This window comes from Somniosus microcephalus, chromosome 3, assembly GCF_052327205.1.
Source record: "Somniosus microcephalus isolate GS21.2 chromosome 3, FLI_Smic_1.0, whole genome shotgun sequence".
NCBI lineage: Eukaryota > Metazoa > Chordata > Chondrichthyes > Squaliformes > Somniosidae > Somniosus > Somniosus microcephalus.
In genome coordinates this window covers 361,320,984-361,348,322 of record NC_140989.1, presented here as the reverse complement: position 1 = coordinate 361,348,322, position 27,339 = coordinate 361,320,984, and the positions used below count along the sequence as shown (strand labels likewise).

At 47.6% G+C, this 27,339-nt stretch overlaps 1 protein-coding gene across 1 annotated transcript in view; it reads right to left on the bottom strand.

Moving 5' to 3' along the window:
* adgrl2a (adhesion G protein-coupled receptor L2a) overlaps positions 1–27,339 on the bottom strand; it is a 777,020-nt gene that overhangs the window by 104,731 nt on the left and 644,950 nt on the right. The window contains exons 7-8 of the mRNA XM_085983501.1: positions 19,667–19,966; positions 1,904–2,007 (exon numbers count right to left, since the gene is read on the bottom strand). Of these exons, the coding sequence (XP_085839627.1) occupies positions 1,904–2,007; positions 19,667–19,966 (404 nt within the window). The remainder of the gene's footprint in view (positions 1–1,903; positions 2,008–19,666; positions 19,967–27,339) is intronic.

The window sequence follows — 27,339 nt, the reverse complement described above, 5'->3', positions numbered from 1 at the left end:
CACATAGGCCAGGTAAGGACAGCAGACATGAAATGACATTAGTGAACTAGATTCAACTAGAGCTGTGTTACTAGTCCAGTAACATAACCACTATGCTACCGTTAGCAGCGGCAATGGGTGTCTGGACAGAAAGAAGGCAAATGGCATGTTGGCCTTTGTAGCGAGAGGGTTCGAGTACAAGAACAAGGATGTCTTGCTGCAGTTGTACAGGGCCTTGGTGAGACCACACCTTGAGTATTGTGTGCAGTTTTGGTCGCTTTATCTGAGGAAGGATGTTCTTGCCATGGAAGGAGTTCAGCGAAGATTCACCAGGCTGATACCTGGGATGGCAGGAATGATGTATGATGAGAGATTGGGTCGATTGGGCTTGTACTCACTGGAGTTTAGAAGAATGAGAGGGGATCTCATTGAAACTTATAAAATTCTGACAGGACTGGACAGACTAGATGCAGGAAGGATGTTCCCGATGGTCGGGGAGTCCAGAACCAGGGGTCACAGTCTAAGGATAAGGGGTAGGCCGTTTAGGACAGAAATGAGGAGGAATTTCTTCACCCAGAGAGTGGTGAACCTGTGGAATTCTCTACCACAGAAGGCAGTAGAGGCCAATTCATTAAATATATTCAAGAAGGAGTTGGATATATTTCTTAAGGCTAAAGGGATCAAGGGGTATGGGGAGAAAGCAGGGACAGGGTACTGAGTTTGGATGATCAGCCATGATCGCATTGAATGGCGGAGCAGGCTCGAGGGGCTGAATGGCCTACTCCTGCTCCTATCTTCTATGTTTCTATGACTGTGACGCCTCAACGGAGACCGGTTCTACTGAGACGATGAACACGCGCTTGCGATAAAGAGTTGACGAAAAATGTGGGGGGGGGGGGGGGGGATACACAGTAGGTCAGGCAGCGCCTGAAAAGAGCCGAAAGGCTTTCGTTTCGAGTGTTGACCCCTTTGCCTGACAGAGCCTTAACTCTGCTCGCCGCATGCTGTTGGGCTGTTATGTATTCGCAGCACTTTCTAGTTTGCCTCATTTGGACTTCCTGCACCGATTTAGAGGTTCAAATGAGCGAAAAAGACTAAAAGCCTAGTAATCACTGCTGACGAGGCTAAATTTACAAATGCTTAATGCACTTGTATCGAATTTCGCAGTTCCCTCCGTTTGAACAGAGGCGCCGTACATTTAAATTAAGGCTAACATCTCAATTAAAACAGCGGAGAGGTGATTGGATAGAAGCGCATTGAGACTCTTGTACGATCAGACCGCCACCAGTAACTTTCAGGCTGAACTCCGCTGGGGGAATAAATCATTTCGCCATTTCCTCAACCATTTTCGCTGTTTGAAAATATATTATTCCGTGATTAAACGACTCAGAAACTGATAAGGAGACACAAATCTATTTACAGCAGCCTTTGTTTGAACACAACAGACTCTCCCGCACATTAACTGCGTATCAGGGGTGCTACACAAATACTCTTTCAATTCTCAATTACTGACTGCACCATGTAAAAGAAAACGAATATGTCTATTTCTTCACAGGCCACGAATAGGTTGCCAATGGTTACCAGACTGGAAGCTCAAGTCGCCAAACGTGAAGGCCAAAGGTCACTTAGTTCCAGAGGATAATTACCCACAATGCCTCTTTGATCCTTAGAACACGCAACTGACTATTTTTTCTTAAACCTTTGGTTATAAGGATGCATATGTATATGTAAACAGTCATTCGCGGATTCCACATCAGTGAGGTACAAGTTTAGAAAGTCTTCAATAGGCTTTCAGTCGGCCCAGTGTAAATACACTCAAAAAAACCTGACGCATTAGTGGGGATTTCTTCAAATTGAATCCTCAGCACGCGATTTTAATCACCACTGCTTGGCATTTAAACAAAATAAAGCCACATGAACAAACCTTTTGAGCCACTTGATTTACCCAGTGTGAAGTACAGTTGCTAAGATCAGGACCCTTAGGGTTCCACATTCCAGTGGAAACCACACAGAGATAAGAGGCAGTGCCTGCAAGAGGGAAGCAGAACAAATCAGATAAACCTTAACAGCGTCTTTCTGTGCACGTAAAACACCAACAGTGCATAAATAGTGGTTTAGCCATCCCAATTACTCACTGCTGATTTCCAAACTATTCACAACAACAACAACAACCTGTATTTATATCACGCCTTTAACGCAGTAAACCGTCCCCACGGCGCTTCACAGGAGCGTTACAAAAACAAAATTTGACACCGAGCCACATAAGGGGATATATATGAGCAGATGACCAAAAGCTTGGTCAAAGAGGTAGGTTTTAAGGAGCGACTTAAAAGGATGAGAGAGGTAGAGAGGTGGAGCGCTTCAGGGATGGAATTCCAGAACTTGGGGCCCAGGCAGCTGAAGGCACGGCCGGCAATGGTGGAACGATTAAAATCAGGGATGCTCAAGAGGCCAGAATTGGAGGAGCGCAGAGATCTCGGAAGGGTTGTGGGGCTGGAGGAGATTACAGAGATATGAAGGGGGCGAGGCCACGGAGGGATTTGAAAACAAGGATGGCTACACAATGACCGCCACCCCCGCAAATCCTAAATGCCCAGGAAATGCCTACGACCCACCATCCAAACATTTGAACCCAACCTCAGCTACCATTCAAAATAACAACAGAAAATGCTGGAAAAACTCAGCAGGTCAGGCAACATCCGTGGAGAGAAATTTGAGTTGACGTTTCAGGTCGAAACCCTTCTTCAAAACTGGAAAGAAAAGAAAATAGATCGAAGGCAGGGCTGCGATCGAACAAAAGAAGTAAAAGAGACAATAAAAGGTATTCGAAGCCAGACGAGATGGTAATAGGCCCGTGGAGACAAAAGACAGCTGAGATTAGGTGTGAAGTGTACTGGCAGGATAGGAGACAGCTGCCATGTGGGAGAGAGAAACAAAAGGAAAGGGGGGGGGGGGGAAAGGAGGACCCAAAACAAAGGGGTGGAAAAAATTATAAGTAAAAAAGTAATAGGGGCCGAGGTTATGATCTGAAATTGTTGAACTCGATATTGAGTCCGGAAGGCTGCAAAATGCCAAATCGGAAGATGAGGTGCTGTTCCTCGAGTTTACGTTGAGCTTCCGTGGAACAATACAAGAGGCCAAGGACGGTGAGGTTCGAGTGGGAATGGGGCGGTGAATTAAAATGACAGGCGACCGGAAGCTCGGGGTCACCCTTACGGACTGAACGGAGGTGTTCCGCAAAGCGGTCACCCAATCAGCGTTTGGTCTCCCCAATGTAGAGGAGACCGCATCATGAGCAGCGAATACAGTATACTAGATTGCGAGAAGTACAAGTAAATCGCTGTTTCACCTGGAAGGGGTGTTTGGGGCCCTGGACAGTGGGAAGGGGGGAGGTATAGGGGCAGGTGTTACATCTCCTGTGCTTGCACGGAAAGGTGACAGGCGAAGGGGAAGGGGTGCTGGGGGTGATAGAGGAGTGGACTAGGGTGTCTTGGAGGGAGCGGTCCCTACGGAATGCTGAAAGGGGAGGGGAGGGGAAGATGCGTTTGGCGGTGGGATCACTTTGGAGGTAGCGGAAATGGCGGAGGATGATCCGTTGAATGTGGAGGCTGGTGGGGTGAAAGGTGAGGACAAGGGGAACCCTATCGTGGTTCCGGGAGGGAGGGGCAGGGGTGAGGGCAGAAGTGCGGGAGATAGAACGGACATGGTCGAGGGCCGTGTCAATCACGATAGAGGGGAATCCTCGGTTGTGGAAAAAGGAAGACATGTCGGAAGCACTGGTGTGGAAGGTGGCATCGTCGGAGCAGATACGGCGGAGGCGGAGAAATTGGGAGAATGGAATAGAGTCCTTACAGGAGGCGGGGTGGGAGGAAGCGTAGTCCAGGTAGCTGTGGGAGTCAGTGGGCTTGTAGTGAATATTGGTCGATAACCTATCCCCAGAGATGGAGACGGAGAAGTCGAGGAAGGGAAGGGAAGAGTCAGAGATGGACCATGTGAAGGTGAGGGAAGGGTGGAAATTGGAGGCAAAGTGAATGAAATTCTCTAGTTCGGGGCGAGAGCAGGAAACGGCACCGATACAGTCATCGATGTATCAGAAAAAGAGGTGAGGGAGGGGACCTGAGTAGGACTGGAACAAAGATTCAGGTGAAACAGCGATTTACTTGTACTTCTCGCAATCTAGTATACTGTATTCGCTGCTCATGATGCGGTCTCCTCTACATTGGGGAGACCAAACGCAGATTGGGTGACCGCTTTGCGGAACACCTCCGTTCAGTCCGTAAGGGTGACCCCGAGCTTCCGGTCGCCTGTCATTTTAATTCACCGCTCCATTCCCACTCGGACCTCACCGTCCGCGGCCTCTTGCATTGTTCCACGGAAGCTCAACGTAAACTCGAGGAACAGCACCTCATCTTCCAATTAGGCACTTTACAGCCTTCCGGACTCAATATCGAGTTCAACAATTTCAGATCATAACCTCGGCCCCTATTACTTTTTTACTTATAATTTTTTCCACCCCTTTGTTTTGGGTCCTCCTTTCCCCCCCTCCTCCTTTCCTTTTGTTTCTCTCTCCCACCTGGCAGCTGTCTCCTATCCTGCCAGTACACTTCACACCTAATCTCAGCTGTCTTTTGTCTCCACTGGCCTATTACCATCTCGTCTGGTTTCGAATACCTTTTATTGTCTCTTTTACTTCTTTTGTTCGATCGCAGCCCTGCCTTCGATCTATTTTCTTTTCTTTCCAGTTTGGAAGGGTTTCGACCCGAAACATCAACTCAAATTTCTCTCCACGGATGTTGCCTGACCTGCTGAGTTTTTCCAGCATTTTCTGTTGTTATATCGGATTTCCAGCACCTGCAGTATTTTGCTATCATACTCAGCTATCGTCTGGCCCAATTTTGAACATTCCTATTGACGTAAGAAAACTACTAGGCACTTGGTCTAAGCATTAAACAAAGCTTTAATCAACTGTTTTTCAACATGGAGATCTAGTTGTGTCCTTCACTAGTTCCTGTTAAAGAATGTCCTGAGCAAGCTGGGCCCATGCCCAAGTATTTATACTCTCCATGGACAGCGCCACCAGCAGGCCGCCCAGTATCATTTCATAAGTCATTTCCACATGAATGACAAGATTCATGTCACCTATCACTTAAAAAAGGCAATGAAAAATGCAAAGTGCTATATTTATATAACGTCTTATCACATCTCACAGTGCTTCAGATACAATAAATTACTTAAGAGTCCACTAATTGTTATGATGTGGGCAAATGTCGCAGCCATTTTGAACAGTCTTTTTTTTAATGATGTGGTCGTCAGTGGCAAGGCCGGCATTTATTGGCCATCCCTAGTTGTCCTCTGAGAAGGTGGTGATGGATTTTCTTTCTCTCTGTAGCGGTTTAATGCAACTGAGTTACCTGCAAGGCCACTTCAGAGGGCAGTTTCAGAGACAACCATGTTGGTGTGGGACTGGAGTCACATACAGTCCAAGACTGGGTCAGAATAGTAGGTTTCCTCCACTAAATATTGGATATTAGTGAACCGGGTGGGTTTTTACAATAGTCCGATAGCTTCATGGTCACTTTTATTGGTGCAGGGCTTCTTATTTTTAAAAAAAATCCAAATTCAGTCCTCAAATGCATCCACAACTTGGCATTGCGTTATTTTAAATTATTTAGATGCAACCCTCCCCCCCCACCCAATCAACAAAAGAAGGAACCTGCATTGATATAGCGCATTTCAAATACTCAAGACATCAAAAAGCGCTTTAGAGCCAAGAAAGTATGTTTGAAGTGCAGTCACTGTTGCAAGGTAGCCACTGTGCTTTTGTAGGCAAGTGCAGCAGCCAATTTGTGCACAGCAAGGTCCCACAAACGGTATCGAGATCAATGACCAGAGAATCTGACTTTAGCGGTGTTGCTGGAGGGATGAATGTCGGCCAGGACACCGGGGAGGGGGAACGTCAAAATTGGGACTGAATTGCGGTTTGTGCCCTGGTCCAATTATCCTCGCTTCCCCCGATGACTACACTCGGTTGACTCCCCGTGCGCAACACAACGAGAGATCAACTAGCAATATATTAAAGAACTTACCACTGCATGCACTTCTCGTCAACGTTTCCCCATTATTAATTGCTATGTCCCAATTTATGAGGAAAATTGTCTTTGTAAATTTGCCATCCTGTATCTATGCCCCATCCCAATAGAGGCACTATAGTGCCACCACTGGTAGGAGGATTTAATTACAGCAACTCCACTGTGGGGGTGGGGGGGGGGGGGAGGGGAGGTGCAATTTCAGCGTGACATGTTTACATAGGCAGTTTCCATTATAAATGTGTATGCAGAAATGTATGACGGAATCATAAAAATAAGGGCAGAATGTCTGACTTTAAAATGAGGACTGAATTATGTCTCATAGAAACATAGAAGATAGGAGCAGGAGTAGGCCATTCGGCCCCTCGAGCCTGCTCCGCCATTCAATGAGATCATGGCTGATCATCCAAATTCAGTACCCTGTCCCTGCCTTCTCCCCATATCCCTTGATCCCTTTAGCCTTAAGAAATATATCTAACTCCTTCTTGAATATATTTAATGAATTGGCCTCAACTGCCTTCTGTGGTAGAGAATTCCACAGGTTCACCACTCTCTGGGTGAAGAAATTCCTCCTCATCTCAGTCCTAAGTGGCTAACCCTTATCCTTAGACTGTGACCCCTGGTTCTGGACTCCCCCGCCATCGGAAACATCCTTCCTGCATCTAGTCTGTCTAGTCCTGTTAGAATTTTATACGTTTCAATGAGATCCCCTCTCATTCTTCTAAACTCCAGCGAGTATAAGCCCAATCGACCCAATCTCTCCTCATACGTCATTCCTGCCATCCCAGGTATCAGTCTGGTGAATCTTCGCTGCACTCCCTCCATGGCAAGAACATCCTTCCTCAGATAAGGTGCGCCGACCCAATTATCCCCCGGACTCTAACCGCGCTTCGTCTGAAAATATACTTGATGTTACCTCGCCGTGACAATGCCACAAGAGATCGACTACATTTTTTTTTTTTTTGAGACTGCTTCTGTTGGAATTTTACCTGTTACGTCCACTTTTAGGTACTTGTACCTTAAGTGGAATTAATGCATTTGATGTAGAAATGGTTCAGTCAGTTATAATGTACAAGATCGTTGGACAAGCAGCAACAGACGTGTTGGGATGGGTCCTCCTTTTGATGTATAATCAGAGCCGGGGATCATGAAATCTGGTCGGTGAATCCCGAGGATTGCATTTGACTGCATTCCACAATGATTTCCGAGCGTGAAAATACTTCTGTGCGCTTATTGTGGTCGAACCCTGAATGGCACCATTTCTCCTTGAGCTCCCTCCTGCCTCCCACTGTTAAGCTCTTGTGACCAGCCCCATGCATCTCGGGCACTGACTCTAGTGTGGAGCATAAATGCTGGCATGGACCTGTTGGGCCGAATGTCCTGTTTTTGTGCTTGTATTTATACAGCGCCTTTAATGTAGTAAAACATCCCAAGGCGCTTCACAGGAGCGTTATAAAACAAAATCGGATATCGAGCCACATATGGAGATATTAGGGCAGATGACCAAAAGCTTGGTCAACGAGGTAGATTTTAAGGAGCGTCGTAAAGGGATGAGAGAGGTAGCGAGACGGGGAGGTTTAGGGAGGGAATTCCAAAACTTAGGGTCTAGGTAGCTGAAGGCACGGCCACCAATGGTGGAGCGATTAAAATCAGGGCTGCTCAAGAGGCAGAACTGGAACGCAGAGATCTCGGAGGGTTCTGTGTTGGGGCGGGGGATTGTAGGTCTGGAGAAGATTAGAGAGATAGCGAGGGGATGGAGGCATTTAAGCACAAGGAAGAAAACTTTACAGTTGATTTGAGAGAGAGAGAGAGAGAGAGAGAGAGAGACTGGAGAAATCAAGACATATTCATTAGAACTGAGAAGATCAAGAGGCAACCTGTAGATTGCTTCAAGTTTATGCCAAGATGGGTAGTGACAGCCTGTTTCCACTGCCTGGGGAGATGGGACTAAGAGTGCAGACATTTAAAGTAATCACAAGCAGAATTAAAGGGAAGATTAGAAAAAGATCTCTTTACACAGCGGGTAGTTCAGATTGTGGAAATCTCAGCCACAAACTGTTGCTGAAGCAGAGTCCATTAATTCTTTGAAAAGGGAATTAGATGCTTACTCGAAAAAGAGCAATATTAATGGATATGGGGAGCGATCAGGAGAGGAAGATTGGATAAGGTGATCCATGGAAAAAAATGAACCAGTGCAGACTTGCTGAGCCGCACAATCCGTTTCTATGCTGGACCGTTCTACAATTCCAGAACTTGAAATGAATCCAGGCTCTGCCAAAACGTTATTTTGGAAAAAATTACTTCAAGAAAAGCATCAGAAAGTGAGGATTTATTACACAGTGCAGGATTGATAACAAGCTGTTTAACGTGGGTTATTTTTAAATTTCCTTTTTAACAGAGGGTGTTGGCCTGTTTATTTTGAAATGGCAGATGGAAGAACGTTATGTGACTGTTTTTTTAATTCGTTTATGGGACGTGGGCGTCGCTGGCAAGGCCAGCATTTATTGCCCATCCCTAATTGCCCTTGAGAAGGTGGTGGTGGGCCGCCTTCTTGAGCCGCTGCAGTCCCGTGTGGTGAAGGTGCTCCCACAGTGCTGTTAGGGAGGGAGTTCCAGGATTTTGACCCAGCGACGATGAAGGATCGGCGATATACTTCTAAGTCAGGATGGTATGTGACTTGGAGGGGAAATTGGAGGTGGTGGTGTTCCCATGTGCCTGTTGCCCTTGTCCTTCTAGGTGGAAGAGGTCGCGGGTTTGGGAGGTGCTGCCGAAGAAGCCTTGGCGAGTTGCTGCAGTGCATCTTGCAGATGGTACACACTGCAGCCACGGTACGCCGGTGGTGGAGGGAGTGAATGTTTAAGGTGGTGGATGGGGTGCCAATCAAATGGGCTGCTTTGTCCTGGATGGTGTCGAGCTTCTTGAGTGTTGTTGGAGCTGCACTCATCCAGTCAAGTGGAGAGTATTCCATCACACTCCTGACTTGTCTTGTATATGGTGGAAAGGCTTTGGAGAGTCAGGAGGTGAGATACTCACCGCAGAATACCTAGCCTCTGACCTGCTCTTGTTGCCACAATATTTATGTGGCTGGTCCAGTTAAGTTTCTGGTCAATGGTGACCCCGTGGATGTTGATGGTGGGGGATTCGGCGATGGCAATGCCGCTGAATGTCATGGGGAAGTGGCTAGACTGTCGCTTGTTGGAGATAGTCATTGCCTGGCACTTGTGTGACGCTAATGTTACCTACCACTTATCAGCCCAAGCCTGAATGTGGTCCAGGTCTTGTTGCATGCAGGCATGGACTGCTTCGTTATCTGAGGAGTTGTGAATGGCGCTGAACACTGTGCAGTCATCAGCAAACATCCACATTTCTGACCCTATCTTGGAGGGAAGGTCATTGATGAAGCAGCTGAAGATGGTTGGGCCTAGGACACTGCCTTGAGATACTCCTGCAGTGATGTCCTGGGGTTGTGATGATTGACCTTCAACCACCACAACCATCTTCCTTTGTGCTAGGTATGACTCCAGCCAGTGGAGCGTTTTCCACCCCGATTCCCATTGACTTCAGTTTTGCTGGGGCTCCTTGATGCCACACTCGGTCAAATGCTGCCTTGATGTCAAGGGCAGTCACTCTCACCTCACCTCTGGAATTCAGCTCTTTTGTCCATGTTTGGACCAAGGCTGTAATGAAGTTGGGAGCCGAGTGGTCTTGGCGGAACCCAAACTGGGCATCAGTGAGCAGGTTATTGGTGAGTAAGTGCCGCTTGATAGCACTGTCGATGACACCTTCCATCACTTTGCTGATGATTGAGAGTAGACTGATGGGGCGGTAATTGGCCAGGTTGGATTTGCCCTGCTTTTTGTGGACAGGACGTACCTGGGCAGTTTTCCACATTGTCGGATGGATGCCAGTATTGTAGCTGTACTGGAACAGCTTGGCTAGAGGCGCGGCTAGTTCTGGAGCACAAGTCTTCAGCACGACAGCCGGGATGTTGTCGGGGCCCGTAGTCTTTGCTGTATCCAGTGCGCTCAGCCGTTTCTTGATATGACGTGGAGTGAATTGAATTGGCTGAAGACTGGCTTCTGTGATGGTGGGGAGCTCAGGAGTAGTGTTAAGATGCTTGTTGATAGTGTCACACCCTCAGTGATTGCTGTATCATGAGAGCAGTGGCAGTATGTGAGAGAGGGATTGAGGACAGCTTCAGTACCTGAACAAAATTAAAAATTAAGGCTTGCATTGATCACATCTCTCTCAGATGCCCCACAGCACTGAACGTACAATTAATTATTTTGACAGTCCAGTGACTGCTGTTATGTTGGCAAACATAGCAGCTATTTTTTACATGGCAAGATCCCACAAACAGCAACGAGATGAGCGACCAGATCATGTGTTTTTGCCCCATGTTGTTTGGGGGAGAAGAATATTGGCCAGGACTCCGGGGAGGGGAAGCACCTAGCTCTTCGTCAGATAGTCCAATGGGATCTTTTAACATGCCCCAAATCCGGGCCTCAGCTGCAGGCCTCACCCAAAGGATGACACCACTTAAGAAGGTCATGGGTTCAAGTCCCACTCCAGAGACTTGAGCTCCATAATCTAGGCTGACACTCCGAGGGTCGTGCTGCACTGCCAGAGGTGCTGTCTTTCGGAGGAGATGTTAAACTGAGGCTCCCCATCAGCCCTCTCAGGTGGATGTAAAAAGCACTATTTGAAGAAGAGTAGGCGAGTTATCCCTGGTGTCCTGGCCAATATTTATCCCTCAACCATCATCACTAAATATAGATGATCTGGTTGTTTATCTCATCTGGCTACAAATTAGCTGCCACATTGCAAGAGGGACTACGCTTCAAAAGTATTTCATTGGCTGTAAAACACATCGGGAGGTCCTGAGGTTGTGAAAGGTGCTATATAAATGCAAGTTTTTCCTTTCTCTTTGCTAAGGTACCACCTCCCCTTTAAAGGCAGGTAAGGTGATTTGGCCAGAAGCAGCTGACCTTCTTTTCCTTAAGAGTCGCCTGTTTTCTGTTTTTTTTTTACAAAATCAGTGGACAAAATCTGGGAAGGGAGAATTTAGCCAGTGTTCCGGCTCCAGACCACTATTTAGTGAACCCTCCCTTATTGGAAAGAACACGTGTGTGGGCAGGGAGAAGATCAGGTCTGGCTGCCAACCATTTCAGTTCACACAAGAAGAAAATGGTTTTCTTAAGGATGGTGTGGGAATATTGGAGACCGACTTGTAACTACCTCAGCGTGAGTCAGGGAGAAATGGAGGAATGCAGAAAGAAGAGAGAAAATAAAGAAACAAAAATTAATGTGTGATTGATGACAATGTCATCAGTGCCGATGTTTGGGCAGTGAGGCTACCTTGGCATGAGATGCTAACAGGCATTTTTGCCAATCGACAGTGAGGGCACTTTTCAGCACAGTTAATGCTACTCAGTATTTCCCAATGTGGGCTGAACAGAGTGAATAATGATTACCCCTCAGTGAACTAAAAACACCAATTTAGCTGATTACGAGGGGACAGATCCAATTAACTCAAGCGCAGGAGGCATACTCCAGGCTTTTCAAAAAGGCTGCGCTGCACCATTGGTGTCTGTCGCAGTTGGACAAAGGTTTTGGTGCCACTGCCAAGCCCATCGGGGTGAGACGGACGGGTGCAGTCGCCAGCAGCATCTGAGCTGTGCAGAGAAGAGTGGGAAGACGATGGCAGCAAGACGGCGCGCCTGTGCCACACAAGGCTGTACAATTAATTGGTCAAAGGAGCAGCGTGTTTTGGAGGTTTACGCTCACTTGGGAGCTGACCACAGCCTTGCAAGGGGGTCCTCAGTGACTCCAGCTGCTCTTAACCGTGACTGCTAAAGTGACAGCAACCATTTGTTTTGGCGAGAGAGGGGGGCGGAAGGGCATTGTTCCTGGGCCCGGGGGGGGGGGGGGGGGGGAGATTACGTGTGGCATTGGTCAATGGCACCACGTGCCAAGATGCATCCACGGGGTGACTGATGCATTGCTTGCAGAAGGCTGTCAGCATCATTAGTCTCTCCAACGGTGCAGCGACAGGCTTGGCTGGGCAGCAGCATTGCTGCTGGTCATCGCTGGCTTTCCGCTGGGTGCCGGGGAGGTGGGCCTCCATCAGAGTTCCTATCCCCCGCCCCCCCCTCGATGTGTAGAGAAGGAACCTTCTGGCTAATGTCAAAAAAAAAATCCCGTGACTTTAACTAGAGGTGAGGACATAGGTGTGTGACTGGGGGGGGCGGTTGGTAACCAGCGGACACTGACTGAAGAGCACAGGCTAAAGAAGGGTGGGGTTCGGAGAGGAGACATTTATTCTATGCAGCGAGTTATGATGATCCGGAATGCACTGCCTGCAAGGGTGGTGGAAGCAGATTCAACAGCAACTTTCAAAAAGGAATTGCAGATACAGGTACACTATCCCTCATCCGAAAGCCATGTGACCAGCTGAGTTTCGGTTTTCGGAATTTTTCGGATTTCAGAAGGTATTATTATAAGACTGGGAAATTTGTATTTAATATAAATTTTAAAAGTTCAGGCTACCTCTTGCGACTGTTCCGTGTCTCATTCCCCTTCCTGCTTCTCTGGAAAGCCGGATATCGGCTGACTCCTACTAAGCTGGCCCGCAAATCAGGTCGGGTGGGGGGGCGGGGGGGGGAGAAAAGAATATCGGACGGGCTGCGGGTCGGGTCGAGTCGGGAGAAAAGAATATCGGATGGGTCGGGGGTCAGGTCGGGTCGGGGGGGTGGGGGGAGAAAAGAATATCGGACGGGCCGCGGGTCGGGTCGGGGGGAGAAAAGAATATCGAACGGGTTGCTGCAGCTATCGGACGGGCCGCTGTATTGTTGGGTTCACTCTCCCGGTACCTCCTTCACACTGCCCGGCTCGGCCTGCAATCTCCTACCCAGGAGGGAACTCTGTGACCCTCTGCCCTGCTCAGCGTAAGTCGTGCGCACGACTTACGCTGAACGAAAAAACTTTCGGTTTTTAGAGGTTTTCGGAAGTTCGGATAAAGGATAGTCTACCTGTATATTCTTGAAAAGGAAAACAAAATTGCAGGGCCACGGGGAAAGAGCAGGTTGCGTGGATGAATTGGATACCTCTTTCAGAGAGCTGGCACAGGCATGGTGGGCCGAATGGCCTCCTCTGTGCTGTACGATTCCACATTGCAGGAAGGAGTTAGTGGCGTGGCCAAAGGCACAGTATAAAAGAGGCAGGTTTGAGGAGGCTTCTGAAAGAAGGGGAAGACTTAACAAAGTGAAGTGGTTTAAGTTACAGAATGCAAGGGCTATTTTTTTTTTTATTCGTTCATGGGATGTGGGCGTCGCTGGCAAGGCCAGCATTTATTGCCCATCCCTAATTGCCCTCGAGAAGGTATTGAATGAAGCCTCTGCCAGCAATGGAGGAGTCAGGGGGTGATGCATTAGACTTGAGTAGAAAACGACGGGAGCAGTTGTCCATCCTGTTTCAATGGAACAAATGTGTGTAGGATGAACTTTTGATTTAAAACCACAGTTCTGGAAATATCTCGCAACAGGAACTATCAAATTGTGTAGCTTCTTCATGATACAGGAAACTTTTGATTTACCGGCACCTAAATAACCGGAAATCTCGGTTAACCGGCAAAATTCAGGAGTAGGTTCAGGTAACTTTTATTGCTTGCCTTCCTCCATTTGTTGCTGTGCAAGGGTGTGGCTGCAGCTGTTGCTAAGCTACAGAGACGCTTGCAACTTGTGGCCATTGTTCTGAAGCTGTTAGGGTTTGTTGCTTTATACGGAGCTCTCAGCTCCGTATCTTTTACTATAGCGTTCGGTTATCCGGAATTTTTGATGAACCGGCACCACGTCGGTCCCGTCCGTGCCGGATAAAACAAAGTTTCCTGTACGCAATGCAACAACAAACCAACATGCAAACAAGAACAACGTAGAATGATATAGAGCTCAGCACGTGAAAAAAAATGTCAGTCCTTGCTTAGTTTTTGGAGTCAGCTGCTGCGTGACCTCGTCTGACTGCGTCAAATTAAAAATTTTCATCCGTGTGTTCAAATCCCTTCACGGCCTCGCCCCCGCCCTACCTCTATAACCTCCTGCAACCCTCTGAGAACTCTACGTTCCTCCAATTCTGGCACCCCCACTTCCTTCAGATGAGACGTTAAACCAAGGCCCCGTCTGCTCTCTCAGGTGGACGTTAAAGATCCCATGGCACTATTTCGAAGAAGAGCAGGGGAGTTATCCCCGGTGTCTTGGCCAATATTTATCCCTCAATCAACATCACTGATGCGCTATCAATTACTCATAAAAGACGGAGAGTTAGGAGAGTAACTAAAGGCTTTTATTAGCAAAGAACAGAGCATGCCTCTCGTGGTTGACTGGGTTCCAAGAAGGCAGGGGGCTGCAGAGCAATCACCTTTATACTTGGGCCTGTGGGTGGAGCCAGGGGCGGAGCCAGCAGAGACGCTGAGGCATGCATAGGTACAACAGTGTGCAACAACAACAACGGTGAACAACAATAACAGTGGTTTACCACATTCACCCCTTGTTTAAAATTGAGTCCGGCGGGGTGAAGTGTACTAAAGGTTCGTGTAAGTAAGTCTATCAGGTGGCCTTGTATGCCGTCCTGATCGTCGTGGTGGCGGCGGTGATGGTGCAGCATCCAACGTTGAATCTGGCGTCTCATTGAGTGGTTGGGTGGTCAATGACGGGTCCTGGGGCTGCGGCATGCCGCCTAGCGGGGTTGGGTTGTGGGTAGTGGTGGATGGCAATGGTAGTGTTTCAGGGGCGCCCGAAGGTGCGAGATCTCGTGTGGGGGCTGTGTCCTCCCGCCCGTCCGGGTACGCTACGTAAGCGTACTGGGGGTAGGCGTGGGTAGTGGTGGGTGGCGAGGGAGGTGTTTCGGGAGCACCCGAAGGTGCGAGGTCTCGTATGGAGACTGTGTCCTCCCGCCCGTCCGGGTACACCACGTAAGCATACTGAGGGTTGGCATGGAGGAGGCTCACCCTCTCGACCAGGGGGTCCGTCTTATGGGACCTCACGTGCTTCCGCAGTAGGACGGGTCCTGGAGAAGTCAGCCATGTCGGTAACGAGATCCCCGATGTGGACTTCCTGGGGAAGGAGAACATTCTCTCGTGAGGGGTAGCATTGGTGGCTGTACAGAGCAGTGACCGAATGGAATGGAGCGCCGCAGAGAGGACTTCCTGCCAGCGAGGTCGGAAGGCCCTTAGATTTCAAGTTTAAAAGGACTGCCTTCCAGACCGTCGCATTCTCCCTTTCCACCTGGCCATTACCCCGGGGGTTGTAGCTGGTGGTCCTGCTTGTAGCAATACCTCTCGAGAGCAGGTACTGCCGAAGTTCGTCGCTCATAAAGGATGAGCCCCTGTCGCTATGAATATAGCTAGGGAAACCGAACAAGGCGAAGAGGTCATTCAGACATTTGATGACCGTGGTACTGGTCATGTCTGAGCAAGGGATGACAAACGGGAAACGGGAGTACTCGTCAATTATGTTGAGGAAGTACACATTGCGGTCGGAGGAGGGGAGGGGCCCTTTAAAATCGACGCTCAGCCGTTCAAAGGGGCGCGTGGCTTTGATCAGGCTTGCTCTGTCTGGCCTATAAAAATGCGGTTTGCACTCGGCACAGATTTGGCAGTTCCTGGTCATGGTCCTGACCTCCTCGATGGAGTAGGGCAGGTTACGGGATTTGATGAAGTGAAAAAACCTGGTGACCCCCGGGTGGCAGAGGTCATTGTGGAGGGTCTTCAGTCTATCGACCTGCGCGTTGGCGCATGTACCACGTGATAGGGCATCTGGGGGCTCATTGAGTTTCCCGGGCCGGTACAAGATATCGTAATTGTAGGTGGAGAGTTCGATTCTCCACCTCAAAGATCTTGTCGTTCTTGATTTTGCCCGTCTGCTTATTATTAAACATAAAAGCTACTGAACGCTGGTCAGTGAGTAGGGTAAATCATTTTCCGGCCAGGTAATGCCTCCAATGTCGCACAGCTTCCACAATGGCCTGGGCCTCCTTTTCGACAGAGGAGTGTCGAATCTCGGGGCCCTGGAGGGTCCTTGAGAAAAAGGCCACGGGTCTCCCCGCCTGGTTAAGGGTTGCAGCTAGGGCAAAGTCGGATGCGTCGCTCTCCACTTGGAAAGGGATGGACTCATCCACTGCGTGCATCGTGGCCCTCGCAATATCTCTTTTTATGAGAGTGAAGGCTGCAAAGGCCTCTGCTGCCAGGGGGAAGGAGGTGGACTTGATGAGGGGTCTGGCTTTGTCTGCATAGTTGGGCACCCACTGAGCATAGTACGAGAAAAACCCTAGGCATCTCTTCAGTGCTTTTTGGCAGTGGGGGAGGGGGAGCTCCATAAGGGGGCGCATCCTGTCGGGGTCGGGGCCGATGACTCCGTTCTCCACTACACAGCCAAGAATGGCAAGGCGCTTGGTACGAAACATACATTTGTCCTTGTTGTATGTTAGGTTCAGCCGCTGGGCCATACGGAGGAATTTCTCTAGGTTAACATCATGGTCCTGCTGGTCGTGGCCGCAGATGGTGACGTTGTCTAGATAGGGGAAAGTGGCCTGGAGCGCGTTCTGGTCAACCATCCGGTCCATCTCCCGTTGGAAGACTGAAACCCCGTTGGTGACGCCGAAGGGAACTCTGAGGAAGTGGTAGAGACGACCGTCAGCTTCAAACGCTGTGTACTGGCGGTCCTCAGCCCTGATGGGGAGCTGGTGGTATGCCGACTTTAGATCAATCGTCGAGAACACCCGGTATTGTGCTATCTGATTGACCATGTCAGATATGCGGGGGAGTGGGTATGCATCTAGCTGGGTGTAGCGATTGATCGTCTGGCTGTAGTCAATAACTAGGCGCTGTTTTTCGCCAGTCTTCACTACCACCACTTGTGCTCGCCATGGGCTGGTGCTACTTTCAATAATCCCTTCCTTCAGGAGTCTCGCTACCTCGGATTTAATGAAGCTCCTATCCCCGGCACTGTAACGCCTGCTTTTGGTAGCGATGGGCTTACAGTCGCGGGTGAGGTTAGCGAACAAGGAGGGGGGGGGAACTTTAAGGGTGGAGAGGCTGCAAGTGGTGCGCGGCGGGCGATTTAAAAGCTGCTGGCTGCAGACTGTGAGTGGGGGGAGGGGTCCGTCGTACGCTAATGTGACACTCTTGAGGTGGCACTGAAAATCCAACCCCAGTAGAACAGCAGCGCAGAGATGGGGCAGGACCAGGAGTTTAAAATTTTTGTATTCTGTGCCCCTTACTGAAAGGGTCACTACACAGTAGCCACCGACGTCCGCTGACTGGGCTTTGGAAGCCAAAGAGATCCGATGGCGCGTCGGCAGGACCGGGAGAGAGTAACTGCGCACCGTGTCGGGGTGGATAAAGCTCTCCGTGCTCCCGCTGTCAAAAAGGCAGGTAGTGGCGCGGCCGTTTACCGTAATGTCCATCATGGACCTGGACAGTTGATGAGGGAGAGATTGGTCCAGCGTCACGGAGGCCAGCGTATGGTCGAGCGAGTCGATGTGGTCGTCAGATGAGGCGGTGGTTGAGTCCGGGTCCCCCGTGGTTGAAGTTGGAGACGTCCAAGATGGCGGACAAAATTGCGGCGCCCATGATCCCGATCCCCACGCGGCTGGGGGAGCCCAAGATGGCGGGCAAGATGGCTGCCCCCACGGTTCACACGCGGCGCTGCTGCCGTTAGCGGTTTTACCTTTGCAGGCGCTGACATAGTGTCCTTTCTTCCCGCAGCCGGAGCAGGTAGCGTTTCTCGCCGGGCAGCGTGCTCTGGGGTGTTTTGCCTGGCCACAAAAATAACATTTCTGTGCCTTGGACATCGCAGCAGCAGTTGAAGGTGGCGGTCCCATGACCCAAGGTTGTGGCGTCCACGTTGCGGAGCGGTTAGGGGAGAAGGCGTCCATATTCCTGTGGGCCGCGTCGAGCGAGAGCGCGAGGGACACTGCCTTTCTCAGGTCCATTTCTCCCTTTTCCAACAGTCTCTGCCGGGAGTAGTCGGACCTTAGACCCGCAACGAAAGCATCTCGGATCAGTCCCTCCGTGTGTGCTGCGGCTGATACTTCTTTGCAATCGCAGTCTCGGCCGAGTATCTATAGTGCCCGTAGGAAGGCCTCCACCGATTCCCCGGGCTGCTGTCTGCGGGATCTTAAGAGGTGCCTGGCATAGACCGTATTTACCGGGCGTGCGTATTGCCCTTTTAGCAGATCGATAGCCGCTGCGTAGGTCGTCGCGTCCTGGATTATTGTATAAACTTGGTGGCTCACCTTTGAGGCCAGGATTTCCAACTTGTTTTCGTCCAGGGTCACAGTTGAGGCTTGCAGGTAGGCCTCGAAGCAACGCAGCCAATGCGCGAATTTGGTAGCCGAACCCGCTTCTTGGGGGTCTAGGTCCAGGCATGTTGGTCTGAGGGCTCGCAGCAGCTCCTGCTGCTCAGCGTTTGGTGCAGCAGCCTGCTGCTCAGCGTTTGTCGACATTTTGTTTTTGCTAATAAAATTGATGCGCTATCAATTACTCATAAAAGACGGAGAGTTAGGAGAGTAACTAAAGGCTTTTATTAGCAAAGAACAGAGCATGCCTCTCGTGGTTGACTGGGTTCCAAGAAGGCAGGGGGCTGCAGAGCAATCACCTTTATACTTGGGCCTGTGGGTGGAGCCAGGGGCGGAGCCAGCAGAGACATGCTGAGGCATGCATCGGTACAACAGTGTGCAACAACAACAACAACGGTGAACAACAATAACAGTGGTTTACCACAATCACTAAAACAGATTATCTGGTCATTATCACATTGCTGTTTGTGGGAGCTTGCTGTGTGAAAATTGGCTGCTGCATTTCCCACATTACAACAGTGACTACACTTCAAAAGTACTTCATTGGTTGTAAAGTGCTTTGGGACGTGCTGAGGTCGTGAAAGGTGCTATAGAAATGTAAGTCTTTCTTTCTTCTTTCTTCCACCCCTCCATTGGCGGCCGCGGTTTCAGCTGCCTACGTTGTAAGCTCTGGAATCCCCTCCCTGAAAACTCTCCGCCTCGCTACCTCTCCCTCTCCTCCTTGAAGACGCTCCTTAAAACCCACCTCTAGGATTCACTCCTGCGCTGAAAACATGTGGACTGCCAACCCTCGGCCTCTTCTACACCCAAAATAAGCTGAGCCTCCTTCTCTGCTGCAAGATTTGGATGTTATTTCCCAATTACACTGTTTCATATGGGGCTCACGTGCTTCATTTCTAGCTGCTCGGGTACTTTACTGTAATTACGAACGTCGTCTCACCGCTGTCTTGTTGCAAGAAGCAAGCTAAGAATCAGTGGACTGGAATGTGCAGCATTAAGGCCCCTTTCCTCCACTTAACATCTGAAAATGATCTCATCTTCCTTCAGGCCCATCAGTGCAAACATAGGGCCCGACGTGGCAACGATACCCTTTAAAACGATCTAGCACAAATATATATATTTTTTTACAGCCAGGAAAGAATTCTCCATTTTAATTCTTCTGAAACAGATCGAGTACTTTCAACCAATTTAATTACCATACGCATGTTACGCGCTGACAAATCTGAGGCACCAAATGTAAACCCTCTTACCTCGAGTGCCCTTGGGACATGGGCGCTCCACCATTAGGCCTTGCTGGGTCTCAGGCCAGCCTATTTCCCTGGCTTCTGTCGCCTCACAGAATCTCTCGGGGATGGGGAAGAAGCTGGACACCGGGGGCATTTTAGTCTCAGCATCAGGTGGGCCCGGCCTAGGCCCTCGGCTGCCCTCTTTCGCGCCTGCAGCCAGAGTTGTGGTGGCGAGAGCTTTCTCGGAAGTGGTTGAGGTTGTAGTTGCCACTGTGGTTTTCACACCAGCCGCCCCTAAAGAAGTTGTCTCAATCGTGGTTGGCACTGCAAGACAAGTTAACACGTAAAAATAAACATACTTCTTGGCCCCTTGTATGCTTAAACTTAGCAAGGAAGGAACATAGGAACAGGAGGAGGCCATTCAGCCCCTCATGCCTGTTCCACCGTTCAATTAGATCAGGGCTGATCTGTATCTTAACTTGGTTCCGTAGCCCTTAATCCCTTTGTCTAACAAAAATCTATCAATTTCAGTTTTGAAATTATTAATTGACCCCCAGCCTCAACAGCTTTTTGGCGGCAGTGAGTTCCAGATTTCCACTGCCCTGTGAGAAGAAATGTTTCCTGACATCACCCCTGAATCGAAACATAGAAACATAGAAGATAGAAGATAGGAGCAGGAGTAGGCCATTCGGCCCCTCGAGCCTGCTCCGCCATTCAATGCGATCATGGCTGACTGACCATCCAAATTCAGTACCCGGTCCCTGCTTTCTCCCCATACCCCTTGATCCCTTTAGCCTTAAGAAATATATCCAACTCCTTCTTGAATACATTTAATGAATTGGCCTCTACTGCCTTCTGTGGCAGAAAATTCCACAGGTTCACCACTCTCTGGGTGAAGAAATTCCTCCTCATCTCTGTCCTAAATGGCCTACCCCTTATCCTTAGACTGTGACCCCTGGTTCTGGACTCCCCCACCATCAGGAACATCCTTCCTGCATCTAGTCTGTCCAGTCCTGTCAGAATTTTATAAGTTTCAATGAAATCCCCTCTCATTCTTCTAAACTCCAGCAAGTACAAGCCCAATCATCCCAATCTCTCCTCATACGTCATTCCTGCCATCCCAGGCCTAGCTTTAATTTTAAGGTTAGGCCCCCTTGTTCTGGTCTCCCCACCCCCCTCCCCCCCACTGTCCTCCACTCTCAACCCCAACAGAGGAAATAGTTTCTCTCTCTCTACCCTATCAACTGCTTTAATCATCTTAAACACCTCAATTAGATCACCCCTTAATCTTCTATATTGAATAGATTGTGCAACTTGACTTGTAAAAGCTCACGGATAAAAAAAAAAGCATTTAGGTTCGAGCAACACATGAGCGTTAGTTTGCTTTCAAACAGCAAAGGGATTATGACTCACACTAGACATAAATTTGATTGAAGCCCTTTCTAGCTTGCAAGTCACTACACGCATTTTATCTCATTGAGCGTGGATCAAAACAGTCATTACACTTTTGCCAGCAATAAGCAAATGAGGAAATTGAGGAATGCGCGGCTAGGATACGCACAATACTTGAGAAGCTTTCAATTTACATCATGTTTCAGTAACCGAGTGCAGCGCCTTACAAGAAAATAATTAACGTAACATCTTGCGCCACCCCCTGCAGTAATTTGTGCTCGAGAGCTTGTGAGTAAGCCTGATTAAATTTTCAAACAGCCATGGTATTCCTACGTACTCTCGCAGTCAGAGCATTCCTTGGCTTCCCAGAACATCTCTCCTGAAGTGAAAGGCCGTCGAATTATTCCAATCACTATATCGCCAAGGTAACCGAAGCTCGGGTTTAGAGCCTCGGCTAAAAATTTTGTTGTCCAGTAGCACTGTAAATACGTTCACGATGATCTCCGGTTGGTGTGGCCAGCGACAAACAGGGGGGCATCTTCACAAGTATATTTTACAATGTGAAGCCACCAGAGGAATCCCTACCCCTTAAAGTAAGGACTTGCGGTGTCAGAATTTTTATTTCTTCTGCCCTCCTTCCATTTACTTTACTTTTACCCACTTCTCCCACAGGCAACACAGTTCCTCGGGTGCTGCCAGCGCTCTGGTGCCTTGTCCTGGCTCATCGAGTGTCAATGTTTATGCTCCACATGAGCCTCCTCCCACCCTATCAGCATATCCTTCTATTCCTTTCTCCCTCATGTGTTTATCGAGCTTCTCCTTAAATGCATCTGTTATTGGCCTCAACTACACCTTGTGGTAGCGAGCTCCACATCCTAACCACTCTCTGGGTAAAGAAGTTTCTCCTGAATTCACTATTGGATTTATTAGTGACTGTCTTATATTCATGGCCTCTAGATTTGGATTCCCCACAAGTGAAATCATCTCTATGTCTATCCCATTGAACTCCTTCAGAATCTTAAACACCTCTTTATCGGGTCACCCCCTCAGCATTCTCTTTGCTAGAGAAAAGAGCCCCACAGCCTGTTCAGTCTTTGCTGATAGTTATAACCTCTCAATTCTGGTATCATCCTTGTAAATCATTTTTTTTTTGCACCTTCTCCAGTGCCTCGATATCCTTTTTGCAATATGGAGACCAGAACATAGAAACATAGAAGATAGGAGCAGGAGTAGGCCATTCGGCCCCTCGAGCCTGCTCCGCCATTCAATGAGGTCATGGCTGATCATCCAAACTCAGTACCCTGTCCCTGCCTTCTCCCCATATCCCTTGATCCCTTTAGCCTTAAGAAATATATCCAACTCCTTCTTGAATATATTTAATGAATTGGCCTCTACTGCCTTCTGTGGTAGAGAATTCCACAGGTTCACCACTCTCTGGGTGAAGAAATTCCTCCTCATCTCTGTCCTAAATGGCTTACCCCTTATCCTTAGACTGTGACCCCTGGTTCTGGACTCCCCGACCATCGGGAACATCCTTCCTGCATCTAGTCTGTCCAGTCCTGTCAGAATTTTATAAGTTTCAATGAGATCCCCTCTCATTCTTCTAAACTCCAACGAGTATAAGCCCAATCGACCCAATCTCTCCTCATATGTCATTCCTGCCATCTCAGGTATCAGCCTGGTGAATCTTCGCTGAACTCCTTCCATGGCAAGAACATCCTTCCTCAGATAAGGCGACCAAAACTGCATACAATACTCAAGATGTGGTCTCACCAAGGCCCTGTACAACTGCAGCAAAACATCCTTGCTCCTGTACTCAAACCCTCTCGCTACGAAGGCCAACATACCATTTGCCTTCTTAACCGCCTGCTGCACCTGCATGCTTACCTTCAGCGACTGGTGCACAAGGACACCCAGGTCTCGTTGCACTTCCCCTTCTCCCAATCTATTGCTATTCAGATAATAATCTGCCTTCCTGTTTTTGACACCAAAGTGAATAACCTTGCATTTATCCACGTTATATTGCATCCGCCATGCTTCTGCCCAATCACCCAACCTGTCCAAATTGTACTGGAGTTTCTCGGCATCCTCCTCACAGCACACATGCCCACCCAGCTTTGTGTCATCTGCAAACTTGGAGATATTACATCTAGTTCCCTCGTCCAGATCATTAATATATATTGTGAATAGCTGGGGTCCAAGGACTATGCGCAGTGCTCCAAGTGTGGTCTAACCAAGGTTCGATACAACTTCAACATAACCTCTGCTTTTCAATTCCACCCCTCTGGAAATGAACCCCAGAGCTTGGTTTCCATTTTATATGGCCTTGCTATGAAAATGCAAGTTGGTGTTGTTAACCTGCGTTGCTACTTTGAATGATATGTGAATCTGTACTTCTATCAACAGGTTTTTTCACGTTTTATGCTTCTCTAGTTCGTATCACCGACAACCGACATCTGTGCTCCCATCGGTAGGCCCGCGGGATCAGGATAAGGGACTGTGGTGATTATTCCTTGATTAGTAAAAGTATTGTGATTCGTTGTTTGTTAACTGCCTTGGGATATGTGTTGTAATCTCATTGGTAGTTGATGATCACATGATGTGTTGTGGCTACCTTAAATTCAGTCCTTTTCTAGCTTTAGTTGGGACTGGATGTAGAAAGATATGCTGCTGATTTTAAAGTTAATAAAGCCTAACTTTGGAAGGCAAATCTATTCTTTATTTCAATTTATTAACTTTATGTTAGAATGGAGCGATATCTTCAACCAGAACGATTCAAGGCTGACCCCAATTCTGCTGGAGTGGATGATAAATGGAAACATTGGTATTGTACATTTAAAAACTTTTTGGGCGTGTTGGATCAAGAGGCTCTAAATAAGCTGAATATGCTGATCAACTACATTGACCCGGATGTATATAAATATATTTTGCACTGTAAAACTTATGAAGAGGCTACTTCTACATTGGAAAAGATTTTTGTTAAACCAAAGAATGAGGTATTTGCACGTCATCTTCTATTTGCCCATAGGCAGCAGGTGGGAGAATCTTTGGATACTTATTTACAAGCACTTCGGTGCCTTAGTGTTGACTGTAATTATAAGGCTGTGACGGCTGAAGAATATAAGGACGAATCGGTACGGGATGCTTTTATTAATGGATTACTGTCTAGATCAATTCGTCAGCGGTTGTTAGAAAATAAGACTCTGAATCTTAAAAGTGCTTTTGAGCAAGCTTCTACATTGGATATGGCTCAGAGAAGTTCGGATTCTTATGCTCTTTTTAATCGGCCTGCGACTATGGTTTCGGCAGTTTCGGATGAAAAGGAATTATGTGGACTTAATGGGAGTGGTTTACTAGATTTTGAAACAGTTTCTACTTCGGCGGCCGTTGCCTCTAGGATTCAGAAGTGTTATTTTTGTGGGAATATCCGGCACCCTCGTCTGAAGTGTCCTGCTCGGGAGGCTGTGTGTAGTAAATGCGGCAAGAGAGGTCATTATGCACGTGTGTGCAAATCATCAGGTTCAATTACCTTCCCTTCTCCTGGTGTGGGAGGGTCTTCCTCCACTACCTCTTCTGTGACTATTCAGCCTTTAGATAGGGCGTTTATTGCATCAATTTCTGCTGCATTTGCTCATGGCCTAAACAAAGCTATAGTTACGGCTCAAGTTAATGGGTTGGAAGTGAAGGCCCTTATAGATACGGGCAGTACTGAGAGTTTTATAAGTCTTCGGTTTGCGAAGGAGAAGCATTTGAAAATTTCGCCTGTTACGTATCATGTGTGTATGGCTCAGACGACCCTTACTTCACAAATAGCTGGTTGTTGCTTTGTGAAAATGGTTCTTCGAGGTAATACGTATATTGATATACGCCTATCTGTTTTGCCTAATCTCTGTGCGGATATTTTGATTGGACATGATGTGCTTCAGTTACACGAGTCTCTTAGTCTTTCATTTGGAGGGACTAAGACACCTTTATCTATTTGTGGATTAACCTCTTTATCTATTCCTCCATTATCACTTTTTTCCAATTTGATGTCGGATTGTAAGCCAATTGCTACCAAGTCAAGAAGATATAGTAGTCAGGATAGAGAATTTATTAATTCTGAAGTTCAATGTCTCTTATTGGAAGGAATCATTGAACCTAGTTGTTCGCCTTGGCGAGCACAGGTAGTTGTCACGACTAACGAGAGACACAAGAAACGAATGGTGATAGACTATTCCCAAATGATTAATAGGTATAATCAATTAGATGCGTACCCTTTGCCTAAGATTGATGAGCTTATCAATAAAGTATCTCAGTATAAAGTTTTTAGCACTATTGACCTAAAGAGTGCTTATCATCAGATTCCTATTGTTAAGAAGGATCAACCATATACGGCCTTTGAGGCTGGTGGAAAGCTGTATCAGTTTTGCCGAATACCATTTGGTGTTACTAATGGTGTTGCTTGTTTTCAACGGGCAATGGATGCTTTTATAAGTGATAACTCCCTCTCTGACACCTTTTCATACTTAGATGACATCACAGTGTGTGGCAAATCAAGGGTGGAGCATGATTCTAATTTAAAAAGATTCCTTCAAGCTGCAGAAAAAGTTGGTTTAACTTTTAACAAAGAGAAATGTGTCTTTTCGGCTACTGAGGTAAATCTATTGGGGTATATTATTTCGGGAAATAAGATTAAACCAGATCCAGAACGTCTGCGACCATTGATCGATTTACCTTGTCCTACTAATTCTAAGGCTTTGCAACGAGTTGTTGGACTGTTTTCTTATTATTCTAATTGGATTGCAAATTTTTCACGGAAGATCCGGCCTCTTATTCGGGTTACGACATATCCCCTATCATGGGAGGCCAGGACATGTTTTGAGAATTTTAAAAAGGATATTTTAGGAGCAGTTGTGCATTCCATTGATGAGCAGGTTCCCTTTGTGATTGAGACGGATGCTTCGGATTTTGCAATTGGGGCTACTTCGAACCAAAATGGAAGACCTGTGGCCTTTTTCTCACGTACTTTGAATAATAGTGAAAAAAGACATTCCTCAATAGAAAAAGAGGCATACGCAATAGTAGAAGCATTGCGTAAATGGAGACATTATTTATCGGGGCGACATTTCACGTTGGTAACTGACCAAAAATCTGTGTCCTTTATGTTTGATGTTAAACATTTTGGAAAGATTAAAAATGATAAAATAATGAGATGGAGGATTGAGTTGGCGTGTTACCATTTTGACATAGTTTATCGTCCGGGGAAGGATAATGTTGCTGCTGATGCACTGTCGAGGGCTTATTGTTCGGTGATTCACGGAGATACGCTTATTAATCTTCACAATGCCTTATGTCATCCTGGGGTTACGAGGATGATACACTTTGTACGCAGTAAGAACTTGCCTTTTTCAGTTGAAGATGTCAAGTGGATGACTTCATCATGTTCTATCTGTGCTCGGTGTAAACCGAATTTCTTTAAGCCTCAACGAGCTCATCTTATAAAGGCTACTTCTCCTTTTGAACGTTTGAGTGTTGATTTTAAGGGACCTCTTCCTTCAACTACTCAAAACCGATATATATTTACTGTTGTGGATGAGTTTTCAAGGTTCCCTTTTGCTTTTCCTTGTGCAGATGTATCAGCTGCTACAGTTATTAAATGTTTGACTCAACTTTTTGTCATCTTTGGGATGCCTGCGTATATCCATTCGGATCAGGGAAGTTCTTTTATGTCTTCCCAGTTGAAGGAATACCTTCAGAGTCGGCGAATTTCTACTAGTCGAACTACCCCGTATAATCCCCAGGGTAATGGACAGTGCGAACGATACAATGGGGTGATCTGGAAGGCAGTTATGTTGGCGTTGACATCCCGGAACCTTAAGAATACACAGTGGGAAATGGTACTGCCTGATGCCCTGCATTCCATTAGATCATTGCTTTCAACGGCTACTAATGTGACCCCCCCATGAAAGGCTCTTTAACTATCCGCGGAGATCTACTACGGGATATTCAGTACCTTCATGGCTTACTATGCAGGGACCTGTGTTGCTTCGACGCCATGTTATATTGTCAAAATATGACCCCTTGGTGGAGGAGGTGGAGCTGTTGGAGGCAAATTCCCAATATGCTCATATTCGATTCCAAGATGGGAAAGAAAGTACTGTTTCAATTAAAGACTTGGCTCCTTGTGGGGGCCAGCCCTCTTCTGAGGATAACAATAATGGTCATGATTCGGATAATGTGGATGCTGTTACAGATACTACGAATATTTCCAATCCGATTGCAGATAATCATACTTCTATTAGTCAGCCTTTGATAGATGTTTA